Raw genomic sequence first — 22512 nt, 5'->3', positions numbered from 1 at the left:
TACTCATCTTTGCTAAAGCATGAAGACTAAACATATAAGAAAAAAAAAAGAATCTCTTCAAACTACACTACGTTGTGCCAAAAACCAAACCAAACCCATTGCTGTCCAGTCGATTCCGACTCATAGTGACTCTGGTGGCACAGTTGCTAACCAAAAATGTCGACAGTTCAAATCCACCTAGGCACTCCTTGGAAACCGTATGGGCCAGTTCTACTCTGTCCTATAGGGCCACTATGAGTGATGACACTACATAGCAGACTGCTTAATTTCATTACTGAAGTCTGCTTTATTCAGGATTGTTAATATTTTTAAAGCATTTCAGTGTCTAGAATTAAAATTTCAGATGTTTATCTTCAGAAGATGGTTTGGGGAAACCTTGCCATTCATTCTTTATTATTAGTTTTTAATTTATCCACTGACTCTCGAATACCTAATATGAGCAAGGAACTTTATTAGATACCAAGAGATAGAAGAGGAGTCCCTTCTCTGAAATAGCCTGTCTATATAGTGTAGATTGGCATCTGATCTAATGGATTTGAGAGTATTTCCTTCCCCAGAATCCTATTAATCTAAGGCTAAAGCTAATATACTACAAGGATTCAAGAGCGATTCAATTCTCCTAAAAGTTTTGTTCTGGGAAGTGGCTATTTCTGGATGGAGTCATATCCTCACTAGATATTTTAGCTTCCTTCTTCCTTCAGTCTTGCAAAGTTCAGGATTCACCCTATATTAAGCTATCAAAGAACAGTGAGTGCAAATATTTTTTTTAAGATACTGATTTAATTCTTAATTTTTTTATCATCCATGTAAATTATTTTTTGGAAAAAAGACTATACTTTGTTCCTAAAGGAGTAAAATGGAAAAAAGTTAAGTACACTGAAATATATTTGTTCATTTTTTCATTGCAATATTAATTTTTATTTCGTAAATGTATTTAGTCAAACAAGGGCTACAAAAGAGAAATAATATTATGATTTGGGTTCTTTAAATTATTTAAAATTCAGGAATTTTTTATATGTCTGTATATAGATTAGTGTATTTGGTTGTGGGTAGTAGTGGAATTGAGTGCTTGTTAGGCAAACTAGTCCTCATACTTCTTAAAAAAAAAGTCTAACAGTTAAAGTATTATTTTTAAAAATTCAGAGTATTATGACAATATAGGTCCCAGCAGATTACATGATAGTTTCATACCTTAATACAGAAGTCTGTTTATTGATATTTCTCATTTAAAAAGATCTCTTTGTAGATTAAGTATTCACTCACTTTCAGTGCTTATATAACATAGCATCTGCTGCTCTTGAAATGCACCTTTTGAAACACAAAGGTAAAGTTCACTAAATATAAAATCGCTGCCTAATCAAGTTTTCATATTACTATCAGACTGTGTTTGAGATCAGGTGTCAAAACTAAAATTGCAAGTGAATTTTTTGAGATAGACTGTCTTGTTAGTTTCATTCAGAATGGCAGATTCTTTCCTCCCAGAAAATTACTTTCTCTTCCTTTCCCAAATAATAATAGGCAAAACATATTCAATTGAAATCGACGTTTCTTTAGATGTCCTTTAGGCCCTTCAGCACCTGAGAACTTCAGCTTTTGGAACCTGTCAAAGGAAACCATCCCTGTGTGGGGGTTTGAAAACAATCCTTTTAAGAGCATTGGCTCCTGACTGATGACTTAATCATTCTTTATAGAATCATCAGTCTGTTAAATGCAGAAATAATATATCTGTATAGTTCTAAATCCTATCATTCATGATATTAATCTAAGTAATTCTTGTAAGAAAATATGAACTTCTTATAAAATTACTTCAGAGAATATCTCTTTTGATGATACTTACAAATCCAATGTATGAGTTTTATGAGCAAAGAGCTGATAGTTGCCTTTATATAAAAAAAATCATAAAGGAGAATAACACCTGATTCAGTGTCAGTTTTAGCAAAAAATGAAATAATAGGTAAAATATTTAGTAGTTTGCCTAACATATAAAAAAAGATAAAAACTAACTAGTATAAAAACGAATGTGCTAACTTGTTTATCATGGGTAAAGTAGATAGAGGTGGTGCTGTTTGATGAAATTTTGTAAATTTTAGTATTGCTAAAGAAAAAAAAGAGCACATGTATAACACAACTTAGTTCATATTGTGAGAAAAGTGGGACAAATTCTCACTGCTTTTTTAAGTGAAATCCCCTATCTGCGCATTATAGAATTAAAAAAAATAATAAATGACATGGAATAGCAGTTTTAATTTTTTTTTTTTTAGTATTTTTGGTTATAATTAGAACTTAGAGTGGAGTTGACGGGACCGTGTTTAATTCTGCTTTGCGAGTAGATGACAGAAAATTAAAAAATAATCTGCGTTTTGCCAGACGGAGCTTTGGTGGCCAGTGAAATGACAGACTAAAAGAAAAGGATGACATTTTAAACTGAGAAAAAGCTATTTTTTTTTTTTTACGGTACATTAAGAATTAATCGACCAGAAATTCAAGATATTGCACTGGATACAGCTCACGGCAGGTGTTATTTTATTTTCAGAAAAATCTATATCTCATAAAGATCATAAATAAATGGTGAATTTTAAAGGTATTATAGAGTACCCGGAAGGATAATGTGTGATTAGTAAAGAAAAGAAGAAAATTTACACCTGTAAGTAGTATTTTCTTCTTCATTATTCTGTAGGAATTCTTTGAAACAAAAGTGAGAAATGCTCACTGCAGTCCAAAATTTATCTCGTGCCAAATCTTTTATTTTGGTTGCCATAAGAACCTATTCAAACCAATAATATATTAATTGAAAGGCTTCATTGGTTTAAAATGTTCTAAATGGACACTACTAAGCACAAACTGCTTTAGTAAAGACTGCCTTAAAACCAAATTTTACTCTGATCACTTCTACTCTGACTAATGCCAGTTAGAACAGATGTATGGTGTAAAAATATTATTTCATTTTTATTACTTCTACATCCTTGATTGAGCTGAATCTTAATATTTAAATCTGGAGTTGGAAGGTAAGGGGAGAAAGAAGTAGAAATTATATATTTTTTGAGTCTGGCAAACACTCATATGCAAAATAGATTTTTGTAGCATAATGAGTCACCATGTTCCTTCACCTTGGTTCAGACTGCTTTAACCAAAAGAATTTTACATCTCTATATTTTTTTATACTACCATAGTAAAACACCCACTCATATATTCATTCAACAGTTCTTGAGCACTGGGCTTAGTCTGTTCTTTACAACAAGTAATGTATGAATTAGCACCAGTAGTTCTAAGAAATAATTAGGAAAAGCCTTAAAAATAATTAGTATGTCCTCTTGTTCTATTTGCCTAATTTAAGATCCTCATTTTTCATTGCTAGGAACAGTATATTTTACTCTTACATTGTAACCACCTTCCTAGGCACTCAGAATACCTTAAAATCCATTGTTGTTGTCGTTAGGTGGCCCTCAAATCAGTTCCAACTCATAGTGACACTTTATAAAACAGAAGGAAACGCTGGTTGGCCCTATGCTATCCTCACAGTCTCTATGTTTGAGTCCGTTGTTGCAGCCACTGTGTCAATCCATTTCGTGGAGAGTCTTCCTCTCTTTTGCTGACCCTCTACTTTACCAAGTATGATGTCCTTCTCCAGGGACTGGTCTCTCCTGATAACACGTCCAAAGTATATGAGAAAAAGTCTTACCATCCTTGATTATGAGGACCATTCAGATTTGGTCCTTCTTCTGGCAGTCCGTGGTATATTCAGCATTCTTCACCAACACCATAATTCAAATGCATCTATTCTTCCATCTTCCCTATTCACTGTCCAGCTTTCACATGCATATGAGGTGAGTGAAAATACCATGGCTTGGGTCAGGCACACCTTAGTCCTCAGAGTCACATCTGCTTTTTAACACTTTAAACGGATCTTTTGTAGTGAATTTGCCAGATGCAATACATCCCTTGGTTTCTTGACTGCTGCTTCCATGGGTGTTGATGGTGGATCTAAGTAAAACGAAATTCTTGACAACTTCAGTCTTTTCTCTGTTTATCAAGATGTTCGTTTTTGGTCTAGTTGTGAGGCTTTTTGTTTTCTTTATGTTGAGGTGTAATCCATACTGAAGGCTGTAATCTTTGATTGTCATCAGTAAGTGATTCAAGCCCTCTTCACTTTCAGCAAGCAAAGTTGTGTCATCTGCATGTCGCAGGTTGTTAATGGGTCTTCCTCCAATCCTGATGTATAGTCCAGCTTCTGTGATTATTTGCTCAGCACACAGAGTGAATATGTATGATGAATAAGACAACACTGACACACATCTTTCCTGATTTTAAACCACATAGCATCCCGTTGTTCTGTTCAAGCGACTGCCTGTTGGTCTGTGTACAGGCTCCTCATGAGCACGATGAAGTGTTCTGGAATTCCTATTCTTCGCAATATTATCCAAAATTTATTATGATCCACACAGTCAAATGCCTGTGCATAGACAATAAAGCACAGGTAAACATATTTCTGGTATTCTCTGCTTTCGACCAAGATCCATCTGACTTCAGCAATGATACCCTCTTTCCACATCCTCTTCTGAATCTGGCTTGAGTTTCTGATGGTTCCTTGTCCATGTACTGCTGCAACTATTTTTTAATTATCTTCAGCAAATTTTTACTTGTGTGTGATATTAATGATATTGTTTAATAGTTTCCGCATCTGTTGAATCACCTTTCTTTGGGAGGGGCACAAATATGGATCTCTTCCAGTCAGTTGGCCAGGTAGCTGTCTTGCAAATTTCATGGCACAGATGAGCGAGTGCTTCCGGCGTTGCATTCATTTGTTGAAATATACTAATTGGTATTTTGTCCATTACTGGAGCCTTGTTTTTTGCCAGTGCCTTCAGTGCAGCTTGGATTTCTTCCATCATACCATAGGTTCTTGATCATGTGCTACCTCCTGAAATAGCTGAAAATTGACTGATTCTTTTTGCTACAGTGACTATGTATTCCATTTTTTTTTTTTTTTTTTGATGCTCCCTGCATGGTTCAATATTCTGCCCATTGTATCTTTCAATACTGCAACTCATTTATTAATGATTAATACACTATAATAATCAATTTTTTCTGGTCTCTGTCGATGTTTTAATCACACACATACACAACATAATAAACTATAAACTTAATTTTAATAAAAGCATATATGACACAAGTGGCTCTGTTTTGAAATATTTAGACCTTAATGTATATAACTTAAAACACGGGGCAACTACAAATGAATTGATCATTTTAATGATAATGTGTTGTCATTTTCATTTGGATGTACGCTAAGCATAAAAATCAATGCATTACTGTAACAGAATCCTTTAGCATTTCCAGATGACTCAGTAATGAACTTGTGTTTCTGTGACTGTATTAAAACATTTCTAATTCTTCCTTTTTTTTATCTTATAGGAAATAAACGATGTGGACGTACAGGAACTTGTAAGAAGGTCAATTGGAAGATTAACGATTATTCGGCAGACATTTCCAGTCCCACAGAATATAAGTCAGCGATGTTTTCGTGGCAACCATCGAATATCTTCAACGTTGTGTGATCCAAAGGATCCCTTTGCTCAGAATATGGAGGTATGTCCTACATGCTGGGGTTTTTCTTCCAAAATGCTCTCTTGATGAGAATTTGAAGAGACCTTTTTCGAGTTGCTTTGGATTCAGAATTACGCATGGTGGCATTTATCATTTTCTCCACCAGCAATTTAGTAAGTCTGAGAAAGAGCTGTAAGAGTCTGTGTCTTTGAGCCTCTTGACCTCATTATAGAAAAATATCTGGTGCTTTAATAAAAATGTAATAAATAAAGGTCATTACCTTCTAAGCAGGTTGATCTGTAGCATTTCTCGTAGTAAAATTTTTGATTGATTTTCTTTAATGCCAACTCCACCTATATTAATAAGCTAATAAATTTGTTTGACTTCTCTGGCATAAAAATCACATAGTATTTTGTTCTTTCTTAATTTCTTTAAAATTTTGTCCACAGTATCAAAGCTTCACCAAAAAATAATAATAATAATATTTAGAAATGTAAAAATGCTGTATTAGTATATAGTCTTACCTTTCTTAAATGGGTTGTAGAAGAAACATTTGTCATTCAGAATCCAACAAAGAATTTGGAAGTAAGTAAATAAAATCTCTGAGCGGCAAAATAGAGAACTTCAAGTTCCTGCAGCTTACTTATAAGAATGCCCTTTAAATACCCACCTAGAGCCTATTTATTTTTCTTAAGAAAGCCTTATCAAATTTTTAAATTATCATTATTTCTCTTTGAACAGGAGGAATCAAGATGTCAATTTCAAGTGAGTGTTTTAAAAGTTAGTCACATGGATAACAGTAGGGAGCCAAAAGGAGCACTCTCTAGCAAGATGAGAGCCAGAAAAAAAAAAAAAATCAATCAAATACAATAGCTCAAATATTCTGTCAGTGTTTCCTGTGAAAGCAACCCTGTGTAGTAAAACAATTCTTAAGGATGTCATTGTAGTATATGTCAAGTATGTTAATTAAAATTTAAACAATAACCCTGAGGTAGCAACAAAGATTAAAATAAAATTGTGGTCAAATTCAGAATCAGGAAACCATATATGTATTCTTTGAAAATGTTTAATATTGAAAATATTTCAGTACTTAGAGAAGTTCAGTTTGAACAGTTTGGAAATATGACCCTAGGCGGACTATTTTTCCCCCAATAATACTAGATAAATAAGGTCGTTTTGTGAAACTTCTTCTTTAGAAAGATAACTGTACAACCTCCCTATGCTAAGTCAGCTCTAGATTTTTTTTTTTGATGAATTATCGTTTATCCAACCACTTCCTTATACTTATTAGCATTATAGTGAATACCTTATACTTACCAGGCATCTTCCTCCACCTAGCTCTTCATCCCACTCTCCTCCAACCATGGATGGAAGAAAACAGAAGAATTACTTTTTTTTTTTTTGAGGGTTTATTACATATTAACTGTCCTTTTTAGTGTGATAGAATATTACTAAGTATTTAATATGTGCAAGAAAAGCTGACAGAAATTTTATATTTTAAAGATTCATATAATTAAGTTTTTTTTTTTTTTTTATAATTAAGAGTGTCAAGTCAGGACTCTTGAATCTAAAATGTTCCATTAAAGGCAGAGCTTTTGATACATGGGCTTGTCTTGGTGAAAATTTATCTCATTGAAATTAGAGAAAGCAACAAGATAGAATGCTACTTTGGATTAACTTCTGATCAGCAAGGCAGCATTGTATGACAATTTGGGAGAAAGGAGTTTCCCTAGGAGAAAGTAATCTGCTTAACTTGGAATTTCTAAAAAAACAATTCAAATAATTACAATCACAGACACACTTATGTCTTAGAATTCAGAAATGTACAATAAAACAAATTGAGAGAAAAGTCATATAAATGACTCAAGTTGGCTCTAAAAAATAGAAATCCAACTTATACAATGAAACTAATCAAGAAAAGGAGAGAAGAAGAGGTTATAGTGGGCCTGTGTAAAGACTTCTCTGGACCATTACAGTATATTAATCTGAATAGAATGAGATGTAAAATTTAGGAAGAAAAATAACAACAACAAGTTTCACAAGTCTTTAAATTAATGCCTGAGAAACTAAAATCCAGAATTAGCTGATGCTGAGAAATGAATATTGAAGAAAGGCTTTTAGCTAAAAAACAATTTTTAGCAATATATGAAGCAAGAAGGCAGTTAGACATTCACTGCTTGGTGAAACTAACGTTAGTTTGACTCTTAGCGGAGAGATACGTTCAGATATTTTTCTTTCAGTTTCCTCCATCTAAGAAAAATTGTCTTCAATTTGGAAATCTTAGAGTAAAAGTCATTAGAAGAAAAGAAAACCGCTGGATTAGAAGGAACAGGGGTTTGGAGATGCTTTCTTGCTTTGAATTGAGACCTGATAAATTATTACTCAAGCAGTAAATAGACCAGCAGATGTGATTACAATATTACAATTGAGAAATATGGGAGACAGAAGAGGATCCAAGTAAAAGAAAATGGCATGTTGTTGTTGTGGTTAGGTGCCATCAAGCTAGTTCCAACTCATAGCAACCCTATAGGACAGCGTAAAACTGCCCCATATGGTTTCCCAGGGGCAGCTGGTAAATTTGAACTGCTGACCTTTTGGTTAGCAGCCAAGCTCCTAACCACTACACCACCAGGGATCCAAAAGAGACTGGAATAGTGTTCCAATTTCCAAAAAAAAGAGTAGAAAAGATTCTGACAATCAGGTTAGTACACTAAATGTTAATATTTTAATAAATCGTAAGCTATATTATTATTATTATTTATATTATTAAATAAATAATTTGAGGAATTTCAAAAGAACACAAAAAGGCTTTCTTAGGAATGAGCACTGTCAGTGGAATCCACTCTCGTAGTCAGCATGCTCCCTGCCTTCCTGCACACTCCTAGCTCAGGCCTCTGAAACCAGTAGGACAGACCTCCCAAGGAGTCACTTTGGGACTGTCTTCTCTAATTTCTGGCCAGCACTGAGGACTGCTGACTGAGGCTGCTATGTGCTAGGAAGCAGGCATCTTGAGAGGAGGCTACCCTCACAGCCAACATACTATGGGGAGGGGGAGGGTGGACTCCAATAGTAACAAGGCAGACATCCCTGAGGGTCTGTTTGGAGAGTAAAAACTGCTCCCCCACCTGTACAGTGTCAACTGCAAGCCAGCTCTGAATTGCTATAGAAGATTACTGGAGTGGAGTCTGTTCCCATAGTCAGCACTCTGCCTACCTCACTGTGTACCCCATAGCTCAGGCCTCTGAAACCAATGGGAAAAAATTCCCTAGGGGTCAATTTGGGTTAGCTTGCCTCCACTTCTCATTGGTGATGAGGACTACTGATGGAGGCTGGTATGTGCTAGGAAGCAGGCATCTGGAGTGAAGGCTACACTCACAGCCAACAATCTGTGGGGGCAGGGAGGCTCTAATAGCAACAAGGCAGATCTGCTAGGGGTGGGCACCTGACCAGAGCATGACACCTCCCTCCCCACCTGGTATCTATTGATTGCCAGGCTTTTACAAATTGCTACAGAAGGCTCATACAGTGTAGCCTGCTCTTATACTCAACACTCTACCTGCCTTCCTATTCACCTCATAGCTCAAGAATCTTAAGCCAACAGGACAGACCTCCCTGAGGGACAGTTTGGATCTTTCTGCTCCTGCATCAGGTCAGTGCTGAAGACTGCTGACAAAGGCTGCTGTATGCCAGGAAGCAGGCATCTTGAGTGGAGGCTGCACTCAAAGCCAACATTCTATGGGATGGGCTCTGATAGCAACAAGGCAGACCTTCCTGGGGGTCCCTTCTGAGCATGACAACCCCTTCCCTATTTGGTAAATGTCAGATGCTGGACTGATACAAACTCCTACAGAAGATTCTCTATGGTGGAGCCAGGAGGAGGGTCATCTGAGTGGGGACTGCCCCTCCTCCCACAGGCTACTGGTGCTCTGAAATCAACAAGATAGATCTTTTGGAGGTCCCTCTGGGGAGTGTCAGTCCCTCCTTCTCCTGAAATGTAGGAAAGTCTGCCTGTACTTCCCCTGAATGCCAGCTCAGATATAAGCAGCCCCCAGAGCAGGGAAGTGTGCCTCAGGCAAAACCAAAGGGCAGCACTGAGCCCAGAAGGGCTTGCTGGGTGTGGGTTTTCTTACTAAATACATGGTTGCAGAAACAGAAAAAGGAAGTGATTAATAACCAGTGAGGGCTGCATCCCCCAGTGTACAGACTGATTAGTATATGATATTGTGCCTGAGTGGTGATGCCTGCTGGTGGACAGTTTGACCACAGACTGTTCTCAGATATGTTTGGGAGACATTGAAAGTTGAAAATCGAGATCTGGAACTTTTGAACCCTAATTAAACCAGGGAGGGAGAAAGAGATATCAAAAAGAGAGAGAGAAAATGATAAGCAAAGGCCAAAGGCTTAGCCCACCCAGGAGTTTTTTTGCTGAACATACTGCAGGCAAAAAAAAAAACAAATACTGGGGAAAACTGACAAAGTTAACACCCTCAAAAATTCCAGCATCCCAAGAGAAACTCTCAAGACATGCAAAGAACAGAGAAACAATGGCTCATCCAAATGAACACGATGAAGGGAGTGAAAGTGTATCTACGGATAACCAAGTAGTGAAAAAAAAAAAGGAAGAATATATTACAACAATGCTAAACGTTATCAAGGTGTTAAGGGACAAAGACCTCAAAGAAAGAAGGAAAACAGTGCCAGAACAAAATGATGATCTAAAAAAGAGATATTGCAACTGAAAAGGACAACAACTGAAATGAGAAATACAATAGAAGAGCTTAACAATAGATTTAATCAGACAGAAAAAATAATGTTTATAGATTTATTGGATAAGGTAGTTAAAATTACAAAGGCTGACAAGCAACAAGTATGGAGGCTCAAGAAGGCTGAGTACAGTTTAATAGAATTATGAGACAACAACAAGAGACCTAATATATGCATCATGGGAATTCCAGAAGGAGATGAGAGAGAGTAAGGGACAGAAAGAATATTTGAAGAAATAATGACAGGAAATTTCCCCAAATAACAAAGGACATGAATATACAAATCCAAGAAGCCCAATGAACCCCAAGCAGGATAACCCAAAGAGATCTACACCAAGACACATGATAGTTAAGCTTTCAAAAAGTAAAATTAAAGAGAGAATCCTGAAAGCAGTGAGAGAAGCAGTCACATACAAAGGATCCCTAAAAAAATTAAGTGCTGATTTCTCTTTAGAAACATTGGAGGTCAGTAGGTAGTGGAATGAAATATCTAAAGTGACGAAAGAAAAAAAAAAAAAAAACTGTCAACCAAGAATTCTATATCCAGTGAAACTGTCTGCAAGAATGAGGGTGAAATTACAACATGCCCAGACAAACAGAAGCTAAGAGAGTTCATATCTACCAGACCACCCTAACAAAAAGTGCTAATGGGAATTCTGTAGATGGAAGAGGAAAGACACTCAAAAGTAATTCAAAGACATACATAGAAAGAAAGACTCCTAATAAAGGGAATTGTGTAAACAAGCATAAGGGCTAGTAATAAGGTATTCATGCTTGATAATTCTAATTGTTTTGTCTTTCATCTATTTTAATAACAAATGTATGAAAAGTAGGGATGAAATTATGTTACAGAGCACATGAAGTATAAAGACATAATTAGTGATAACAATAACAAAGGAGGGCAGGAGGAATGGTATAGGTATAGAATTTCTAGCAGGTATTGAAGTTAAGTTGGTAGCAACTTACCCTAGGATGTTATAAATAAAAAAAAAAAATACTGGCTGCTAAATGTAGTATTAATGGTAACCACTAAGAAAATATATTTAAAAAAAAATACAAAAAAGGAAAGGAGAAAGAAACCAAAATGGCTCACTACAATAAACCAACAAAACAAAAAGAAAGCAGTAGTAAAGGACAAAGACAAAGAAGACTTAAGACACAAAAACAACAAAATGGCACAGAAGTAAGTCACTTCTTATTGGTAATTACAGTTAATGTAAATGGACTATATGCTCCAATAACAAGGTAGAGAGTGGAAGAATGTATTAAAAAAGAAAATGATTCAACTATATGCTGTTTATAGGAGACATACCTTAGACCCAAGGACACAAATAGGTTGAAAGTTAAAGGATGGAAAAAACATCCCCTGCAAATAATAACAACAACAAAAAAAGAGCTGGGGTGGCAGTATTAATAACAGGAAAAGTAGACTTTAAGACAAAATCTGTCAGAAGAAACAAAGATGGACATTATACAGTGATAAAAGGATCAATTAATCAAGATTTAACAATTATAAATGTATATTCAGTCAACATCGGCGCACCTAACTATATAAAGCAAATACAGATAGAATTGAAGGGAGTACAATAATTAGTTGGGGACTTTAACACATCACTTTCAATATTGGACAGAAATCTAGAAAGAAGATCAGCAAGGAAACAGATGACCTGAATGACACTATAAACCAACTAGACTTAACAGATACATATAGAACATTCCAGCCAACAAGAGCACACATACATTCTACTCCAGTGAAATGGATCATTTTCCAGGATAGATCACATTTTAGTTCAAAAGCAAGTCTTGATAAATTTAAAAAGCTTGAAATCATACGGAGTATTTTCTCTAACCACGATGAAGTGAAGCTAGACATCAATAAGAGAAAAAAAAAAAAAACCTCTGGAAAATACAAAAACATACGGGAATTAAACAACACAGTATTAAACTACCAGTGGGTCAAGGAAGAAATTAAAAGAAATCACAAATTTCCTAGCGTCAAATGAAAATGAAAGCACAACATGCCAAAACATATGGAATGCAGTGAAGGCAATACTCAAAGGGAAACTTATAGTAACAAACGGATACATGAGAAAAGAAGAAAGATCTCAAATCAACAGTCTAACTCAGCAACTCCAGAGACTAGAAAGAGAAGAGCAAACTAAGCCCAAACCTACTAGAAGAAAGGAAATAATGAAGATCAGAGCAGAAATAAATTCAAAAACAGAAAAACAGTAGAGAGAATCAATAAAACCAGAAGTTGTTTTTTTTAAAGATCAATAAAATTGACAAACCTTTACCTAGACTGACAAAAAAAAAGAAGAGAAAAGATGCAAATAACCAAATTAAGAATTGAAAGAGGGAACATTACAACTGACCTGATAGAAATAAAGAGAATTATGACAGAATATTATGAACAACTCTATGGCAACAAACTGGATAACCTAGATGAAACGGACAAATTCTTAGAAGCACACGACCTACCCAAACTGACACAAGAGGAAATAGAAAGTCTCGACAGACCTATAACAAGTGAATAGATTGAATCAGTGATTGAAAATCTCCCAACAACAACAACAAAAAAGTCCTGGGCTAGATAGCTTCATTGGGGAATTCTACCAAACATTTAGAGAAGAAATGGCAACGATAGTCTTAAACTCCTCTAAATGACAGAGAAGGAAAGACTGACTACTCTCTAATTCATTCTATGAAGCAAACATAACCCTGATACCAGAACCAGAGAAAAATACCACAAGAAAAGAAAACTGCAGGCCAACATCTCTTAGGACTATAGATTCAAAAGTCCTCAACAAAATATTAGCAAACAGAATCCAACAACATATTAAAAGAGTCATACACTATGACCAACTGGAATTTATTCCAAGAATGCAAGGATGGTTCAACATTAGAAACTCAGACAATGTAATACACCACAATAAGAGAACAAAGGAAAAGAACCATCTCTATGGGTGCAGAAAAAGCATTTGATAAAATCTAACACCCTTTCTTGATGAAAACCCTAAATAAGATTGGTATAGAAGGGGAATTCTTCAATATGATTCAGGGGATATACAAAGAGCCAACAGCCACTTAATGGAGAAAGACTGAGAGTTTATCCCTTGAAATCGGGAACAAGACAAGGGTGCCCACCCTCAACACTTCTATTCAATATTGTATTAGAAGTAGTAGCTAGAGCAGTAAGACAAGAAAAAGAAATAAAACGTATAGAGAATGGAAAAGAAGAAGTAAAATTATCTCTACTCATGGATGATATGATCCTATATATAGAAAATCCCAAAGAGTTTGTAAGAAAACTTTGAATGCTAATATAGGAATTTAGCACTTTCAGAGTACAATGTCAGAAAACAAAAATCTGTTGAGTTTCTATACATTAGCAATGAGAAATCTGAAAGGAAAATTAGGGAAACAATTCCATTTACAGTAACATCTAAGAGAATAAAACACCTGGGAATAAATCTAACCAAAGATGTGAAAGGCTTATACAATGAAAAAAATAAAACCCTGTTGAAAGATTAAAGGATACTTAAATAAATGGAAAGATGTATTGTGTTATTGGGTGGGAAGATTTAATATTGTTAAAGTGTCAATACTATAGATCTATAGATCCAGCACAATCCCAGTCAAATTTCCAACAACCTTCTTTACAGAAATGGAAAAAAAAAACAAAAAAACCTCAACTGTATTTGAAATGGCAAGAGTCCCTAAATAGCTAAAGCAATGTTGAAAGAAAAGAACAAAGTAGGAAGACTCACACTTACTGAATTCTTCTAAGAAAATGCAGGGGCAACACTTTTGGGCTTAGCTTTTAACGATGGAGTATGTAATAAAATAACAAAAGACAAAATGAACAAATAGGACCTCATAAAAATTAAAAAATTTTATTCATCAAAAGACCTTACCAAAAAAGTGAATATCATCAGGAATCATATATCGGATCAGAATCTGATAATCCAAAAAAAAAAAAAACTTTGACTACAAAAAGACAAATAACTCATTCATAAAATGGGCAAAGGATTTGAATAGATATTTCACCAAAGAGGACATTCAGATGGCCACCAAACATCTGAAAAGGTGTTCAACATCATTAGTCATCAGAGAGAGATACAAATCAAAACCACAATGAGATACCATTTTACTCCCACTTGGATGGCGAAGATGGGGAAAAAAAAAAGAAAATAACAAATGTTTGTGAGGATGTGGGGAAATTGCAACCCTTAGCCATTGCTGGTGGGAATGCAAAATGGTACAGCCATTGTGGCAAACTGTGGCAGTTCCTCAAAAAAACTAAAAATAGAACTACCATATGACTCAGCAATTCCACTCCTAGGTGTATACCCAAAACACTTGAAAGCAGACACTCAAACAGAGATGAGTACACCAATGTTCATTGCAGCACTATTCACAATAGCCAAAAGGTGGAAACAACCTAAATGCCCATCAGCAGATGAATGGATAAACAAATTGTGGTACATACATACAATGGACTACTACTGAGCCCATAGAAGAAATGAGGTCTCGATATATGCTATAATATGGATAAAGCTGGGAGACATTATGCTGAGTGAAATAAGTCAATCACAAAAGGAAAAATGTTGTATGACCTCACTGATATAAAAAGAGAAGAAAAGGCAACTGTACAGAGGTCAAAGTTTATTAATGGTTACCAGGGTCAAGAGGGAGGAGGAAAGAAGGGGATTCATGATGATGGAAATATTGCATCCATTAGAGGTAGGGTTGCAGAGCAAATTATTGTAATTGATGTCAGTAAATGGTACACTTGTAAAAAGTTGAATTGGCAAAATTTGTGTGATAGATATATTTTAAACACCAAAAGAAAAAAAAAAAGAGTAGCTGCTGAGTCTGCTTATGTACAATGAAAAATGTCAGTGGATTTGGTTCCTTGGTTTGGAGTTTTAGGGTCATGGTTTCACAGAACATCCCAGTTAATTTCATGTCCTGCAGTACATACGGCAACCATGAATTTTTTCAGCCTCTGTGGTTTACCAGTGTACCACGGAAAGTGCACGCTGCCACAAGGCAGAGACCTAATGACTGTTTGAAATAAAAGGAAGGGACCTGTGCTGCAATTACTGTTTTTTACAGAGTATTTTATGAGAGGAATTCAACAAATCATGGATAACATTGCAAAGAATGGGAATTCCAGAACGTTTAATTGGGCTCATGCACAACCTGTACATAGACCAAGAGGAAATCATTTGAACAGAACAAAGGGATACTGCATAGTTTAAAATCAGGAAAGGTATGTGTCAGGGTTGTATCCCTTCACCACACTTATTCAATTTGTGTGCTGAGCAGATAATCCTAGAAGCTGGATTATATGAGGAAGAATGGGGCATCAGGATTGGAGGAAGACTCATTAACAACCTGTGACGTGCAGACTATACAGCCTTGCTTGCTGAAAGTGCAGAGGACTTGAACACTTGCTGATAAAGATCAAAGATTACAGCTTTCTGTATGGATTGCACCTCAATATGAAGAAAATAAAAATCCTCACAACTGGACCTATAAGCAACATCATAATAGAAGGATAAAATATTGAAGTTGTCAAGGATTTCATTTGACTTAGTTCCATAATCAACACCCATGGAAGCAACAGTCAAGAAATCAAATGAGGTATTGCATTGGACAAATCTGCTGCAAAAAACCTCTTTAAGGTGTTAAAAAGCAAAGATGTCACTTTGAGGACTAAAGTGCATCTGATCCAAGTCATGATGTTTTCAGTAACCTCATATGCATGTGAAAGCTGGACAATGAATAAGAAAGACTGAAGAAGAATTGATTCCTTTAAATTATGGTGCTGGCAAAGAATATTGACTATGCCATGGACTGCCAGAAGAAGGAACTAATCTGTCTTGGAAGAAGTATGGCCAGACTATGACTTAGAAGCCAAGATTGTCCAGACTTTGTCTCACATACTTTGGACATCTTATCAAGAGGGACCAGTCCCTATGTTGCCGGGCAAGGCACCCCAGCCCGGGACTAAGTCCTGCCTAGGTTCTTACCTTCTTCTGACCAAGAATGGTCAGGAGAGGCTCAGAGGTTCCACATGAACAAAGAAAGGTTTATTAGTGACGGAAAGAGGGTAAAAGGCTCTTGAGGGAGAGAGGGAGAGGGGTTTCTACCTACACTAGCCTCCAGTCTCTCATTGAACAAAGAAATTTCCTAGGGCTTATAAAAGTTTTTAGGTGGGAGAAATGCATTATCTTTATTCATTAGATGGGTGGAGATTTCCAGGAGAAGGGGAGGGATTTTGAAAATCAAATGCGTGCGCAGTTAGAATTCAAGATGGATTTCCTCACAGAGGTTGCTGGAACTAAGATGGAGTCTGTCACAAAGGCTGCTGGGATGCTGAACAGGACTTATTCTGGGATGTTGTGCTTGCGTGATGCCTCTGGATCTTGGTTTGAGCCCTGGCGAGGGGTCACTGCTCGTGTTTGTCTCATGTGGAAGGTCATCCATAGGCCTCGTTGAACTTTGCTGTGCACGCTCTACACCTGGTGAGGCCTTGAAAAATAACTCAGGAGGATTATCAGTAATTTATAGCTGGTCAAGCACACAGAGCCTTGAAATGTAGCCCCTTATCTTGTCTAAGCACCTAGTTTGTTAATCACAGCAGTTTTCAGGTGCCAGAAGCAAAAGTTATATGGTGGTCTGCAGTTAGGTTTAAATCCCAAGAATACTGAGTCAGAGGCTATTTAATTCAGCCAGCCTGATCTCTTGCCTCTCTCAACTGGAGAAGAACATCATGCTTGGTAAACTAGAGGGTCAGCAGAAACAAGGAAGACCCTCAATGAGATGGATTGGCATCATGGCTGCAACAACAGGCTCAAGCATAACAATGATTCTGAAGATGGCACAGGACTGGGCAGTGTTTCATACGTAACGTCACTGTAATTCAGAACCGACTCGATGCATCTGACAACAACATTGTATGAAGTATCTGAATTTTTGGTAGGAAAAATAGAAATTTTGAACATTTCTACTTTTTACACAAAAACAAAAAAAAAAAAACCCAGTGCTGTCGAGTCGATTCTGACTCATAGCGACCCTGTAGGACAGAGTAAAACAGATGTACTAAATGACCCTCGTGGAGACTGGGGGGTATAATTAGTGGTACTTCATATGTAAAATTAAACACTTAGGGTAGGTTTGTGGGAGGGGACAAGGAAAAAAAAAATACTACCTACCAAAACTTCACACACACTCTATGATTTAGCATGCTTCCATTAATGAAAACACATGGTATTAAGAAAAAAGTCAAAGCAGAAAATAATTGGGTCACCAAATAATATGTTTAATGCTTCGGTTCTACCTCCTAGTTTGTGGCATAGTGCCTGGGGTCTTAAAACCTTGCAAGTAGCCATCCAAGGCATGACAATTGGTCGCTATTCACTTCGAGCAACAGCAGAACAAGGAGAGTCAGGAATAAGGGGAGGAAGTAGAATGTGTGGTTAATTGCCTCCTTTGCCCTGAGACCGGAACAACTGGATGGTGCCCGGCTGCCATTATGGAACATTTAGCTCAAAGATTCAGTAGTGGAATCTTGATCAAATGAGGGAAAATGCAGAAGAGAATTTCAAATTCTTATGGATTCCAGACTTTTTGGAGCCATGAAGCTGGATGAACCCCTAAAACTATTTAAAACTTTAACCAAAAATACCTTCTGGAGTCCTCTTAAAACCAAATAACAGCTTAGCTGAACTAGCTGAACTAGTATAAAATGGGAAACCCTGGTGGCGTAGTGGTTAAGTGCTATGGCTGCTAACCAAAGTTCGGCAGTCCGAATCCACGAGGCGCTCCTTGGAAACTCTATGGGGCAGTTCTACTCTGTCCTATAGGGTTGCTATGAGTCAGAATCGACTTGACAGCACTGGGTTTGGTTTTTGGTTTAGTATAAAATGTCTGCCTTGAGCTTTATGCTCTTTCAGAACCATCTATATGGGTTCAAAGTGACAACAACAACTGTGGAAAGATATATATAGAAACTTCAGGGGGCAGTGAATTTATGTTAATGAGGGAAGAACAACTCAGAAAAGGAAGATAAGAATGTTTATACAGCTTGAAGAATGGAATCAATGTTACTGAATTGTGTATGTAGAATTGTTGAATTGGTGTATGTTTTGCTGTGTACATTCTCAACAACAACAAAAAAATAAAACAAAAATTCTTTGCCAACACCACAATTCAAATGCAAAAAAAAAAGGAATTAGCACTGCCAAACTAAACCTTATTTAATAGATTTTTATCCAGCAAATGTCATTTGTGTTGGTTGTGGACAGAGTAGAAATGAAAATCATCTGTTTAGTAATAGAAGTGGTCTTTTTTTTTTTTTTTTTTTTGTAGTGCTAAGAGATAGTGTGGGGTCACTGTGAGTGAAGAGTCAAAGACCTCATCAATAAATACTGACCAAGAGGCCAGGAGATGATGTCAATAAGGACAGATAATGTGTGTCATAAGAAAGAGCATAAACCTCAAAGGAGAATGGGTACTTGCCTGAGAAAGAAATAACAGACTAGAAGGCTCAGAAAATGTCATCACCAACTCGTGACCTGCAGTTTGGAATGTGGACAACTGAGGAAAGGCAGTCATTTTTTGGTAGTCACATGTCAGGAATAAAGCACTCACCTGTAAAACCAGTATAGATGCCTCAGGGTACATGCCTCAAAGTAAGCAGAAGAGGTTGTGCCACATAAGTTTCAGCTTGGATGAAACCCAGTTTTCCATGTCTTCATTTCTGTCAGACCCACCTGACTTTAAACTTTTCTTTTGTCTCGTCTTCCGGTCGTTGCTCTTCTTTCATTTGACAACCATTAATTAAAGACTGCGTATGTGTCATACTCCCAGCTAAGACTAGAGAAAATAAAGTGTAAGGTAAACAAAAGTACAAGGGAGGGGGAATGTAAAATATAAGTCCATGTCCACAAGAAACTTATATTCTACTGTGAAAGGCAGATAATGTTTTTTTTTTTCTTCTTAGTATTGTGATATGTTTCAAGAGAGGTATGCACTGAGTGTTGTGGGAGATTTAGTCTGTGGATGCAGGGAGTCCAGGGAAGTTGTCAAGGTAGGATTCTCCATCATGTAAACTTTGAGTTGAATATTGAAGGAAGTTAACTAATCAGAGAAAGGTTAAGAGACAGCACTGGGGGCTGCCACAAGAATCTAATACTACATACTAGAAGCAGTCAGGCAGAGGAAGACACAAGATAAAGGTAGAGAGATGATAGTGAGCATGTTTGAAGCAGCTGAGCCAGGGAGGTTAGAAAAGGCCAGATCATTGCAAATCATCATAAGGAGGAGACATCAAAAGATTTCTGATTTCTAGATTATTGATTATTGGACTCAGCCCACTTACCCTTTATATTTCTGCTAAATTTTCTGGTTGCATCTTCACAGCCTAATTCCAACATTAAATTTGATTCATAGACTGCTTTTGACTTCATATCCACACTGTGTTCATAGGGTAGTGATAGGTTTACATAGATATTGCCTACCTGTTACATGTCATTAGTAATTGGTTCAACATTTCAGACGTTTATTTGTCCACCATGACTCCTAAAAAACATGACATTATTGAAAGTGAATTAAGTTATCTTGTGATAATAACACGCATAGAGATAAGGTTCACAGAAAAAAGAAGGAAACTTGCCTGTTCAGTTGTTATCTGGTGGAGGAGTTGGGTGATGAGGAGGAACAAACTTGTATTTCCCATAATGTATAAGAGTGTTCAATGTCTCATCAAAGACAGTCCTATGTTCCTGAACTATACACATGAAATGATGCTTAAGAAAAACACGTAATTAAATATTTACCTGATATGTGAAAGAAAACTCACAAGGCACTGTTAGGAAGCTCTGATTAACAGCTGTTCGTAGAATCACTCTTCACTCCGCTGCCTAATTACCCCTGTAGTTGAAGCTCAGCACCATTCTGTGATGCAGGCAGATGATTTTTTATATTCCCTTCATGATTCATTACAACCATAGGACAATCGAAGATATCCCCCCTCTGCTTTCAGGAAAAAGCTGTGATAACAAGATACTTTTCAAAATCTGAGAAAATTTAAATACTTTCCAATGGAATTAATTTTCACAGCTACAATGATTTCTTCATCTTTTATTTTTTTTTTTACTTTAGAGAGGTAATACTATAACATCTAAAAGCTTTTTTATTGACCTGGTATATCTCTTGGTGTTTATGGTTTCTAATTTCTAGTTTCTTTTAAAAGTAAGCACCTTTAGTGATTAATTGACAGTGTAGGTAGTGGTTCTGGCAAGACGTACGTATATGAGTGCAATAGACCTTAGCAAAAATTGGCTATAATTCACTTTTCAATCTATACAGAAGGAAGATAATAACATGCTTACCTTAGAAGAAGAAAGTGTTTATATAAACACACATTCACAAACAGTTAATAGTTTATAGTATGCATCACTTAACGTCCATTCAAGCAATGTCCTACTGCATATACGTCTGTGGTCCCATAAGCTTATAATAGATTTCAGAAATCTTAATCACAGAGGACTTATGGGACATACTTTGCTAAGAATGGAGATCCCATCTGCCTCTCCCTAGCTCTCCAGGTGGCATCTGCCTGGGCCCTAGGGCTGCAGGGGGATGGGTTGGGTCTCAGCGCCCATTCATAGCTACCTTTTCCACTATGCGCACCTCAGGCAGGGGCCATGCAGACCCTGCCCGAGTTGCAGAGGGAAATGCTCCGTCAAGGCCACTGCTCCATTTAGCCAGGCTGTGGTGCATGTGATGCCGGGGCCCAAGGTTGTGGCTCCTCCTGCGGTGGTAGCCGCCTAAAGGTCCAGGTTGAGGTGGAAGCAGGAGCAGGAGCAGAAGCGGGAGTAGGAAAGGCGGGGGCGGGGGGAGGGATGGGGTGACCACACAGGACCAGTGGTGGCAGAGTCAATGTTTTGCAGAAGTCCTTTGGCAAGTGGCGAAGGCCCAGATCCTGGCCCACCTAGTGACTGTCCTGCGCACCTCTCTCCTGTATATATAATATGGCGTTTGCACAATGTCCAAATCACATCACTTCCTATTTCACAGAAAGTATCATGGACGTTAAGTGATGCATACCTATATTGCAATGCATGTGTATACCTATATAATTTTAATATAAACCCTTGATTATTGTAGTGTTTGTGAATGGTGCTGTTTTGTTTCATTCTTTCATTACTGCTTCCTCATAGTCACAAACATGTACACAGATGGCTGCTTCCTTTTTTTTTTGTACCCTTGACACCCATTTTGTATGTAAGATTGAGTTGATATTTCTCCATCTGCATAACTAGAGTGCAAAAACTTGACATATTCAGAAAATGTATTATTCAGTTTGCCCTTCCAATCTTAAACCTTTAGATCTTTACCTCCTCAGAAAGAAATAAGGGCCAGTGATTTTCTAAGGTCTGACACTAACAGCTTTGCCTCTGTCTAAACTTCTCTTTTTCATCTTCTCTTTCACACCTAAATAAGCTGAAAAAGCAATTGAGGCATACAATCAGACAAGACTTCCTTCTCAACAGCAAAATTGCCTGGGAAATGGAAAAAAAAAGAACCTTCTGCTTAATAAATAACCCAGTAAACTAGCCATCTATGACATGAAAGAAAGCAGTTGAGCTGACAATTTCTCCTTATTCTTTATGGCTGGCGTCTATGATTCTAATGATCACCATGTCTTGTCTTTTCAGATTTCAAACCTTTACATATATGACACAGTGCTTCTGCTGGCTAATGCTTTTCATAAGAAGCTAGAGGACCGGAAGTGGCACAGCATGGCAAGTTTGTCATGTATCAGAAAGAACTCTAAACCCTGGCAGGGGGGCCGTTCCATGCTGGACACCATCAAGAAGGTAACTTCTGAATGGCATTTCGTTCTTCTTCATTTTCATGTAAGAAGAATGCAATGGATCATTTGTGGTGAAATATCTTTTAGAAGGCAGTTTTTTCCCACTAATGTTTCTACCAGTTCAAAGCACACACAGAGAAAAATGTCAGTGTGATGGGGAGATGGATTTTTTTTTTTTAAAGTCAGAGGGTCATGTACATATATAAAAATGTGAGCCCTTACTGATTTGTGGGAGTCGCTGGTTGGCACAAATGGGTAAGCACTGGACTACTGACTGAATGGCTGACATTTCCAACCCACCCAGGTGTGCCT

The 22512-nt window shown here is 36.9% G+C and overlaps 1 protein-coding gene across 2 annotated transcripts in view; it reads left to right on the top strand.

Annotated features, from left to right (window-relative positions):
- Window positions 1-22512, top strand: part of GRID2 (glutamate ionotropic receptor delta type subunit 2) — a 1644765-nt gene that overhangs the window by 992624 nt on the left and 629629 nt on the right. For both annotated transcript variants that reach the window (XM_010594048.3, XM_003414078.4), the window contains 2 exons: window positions 5413-5586; window positions 22043-22204. In XM_010594048.3, the coding sequence (XP_010592350.1) occupies window positions 5413-5586; window positions 22043-22204 (336 nt within the window). The remainder of the gene's footprint in view (window positions 1-5412; window positions 5587-22042; window positions 22205-22512) is intronic.

The sequence above is a fragment of the Loxodonta africana genome, chromosome 5, assembly GCF_030014295.1.
Source record: "Loxodonta africana isolate mLoxAfr1 chromosome 5, mLoxAfr1.hap2, whole genome shotgun sequence".
NCBI lineage: Eukaryota > Metazoa > Chordata > Mammalia > Proboscidea > Elephantidae > Loxodonta > Loxodonta africana.
This window is presented reverse-complemented; position numbering and strand designations above follow the sequence as displayed.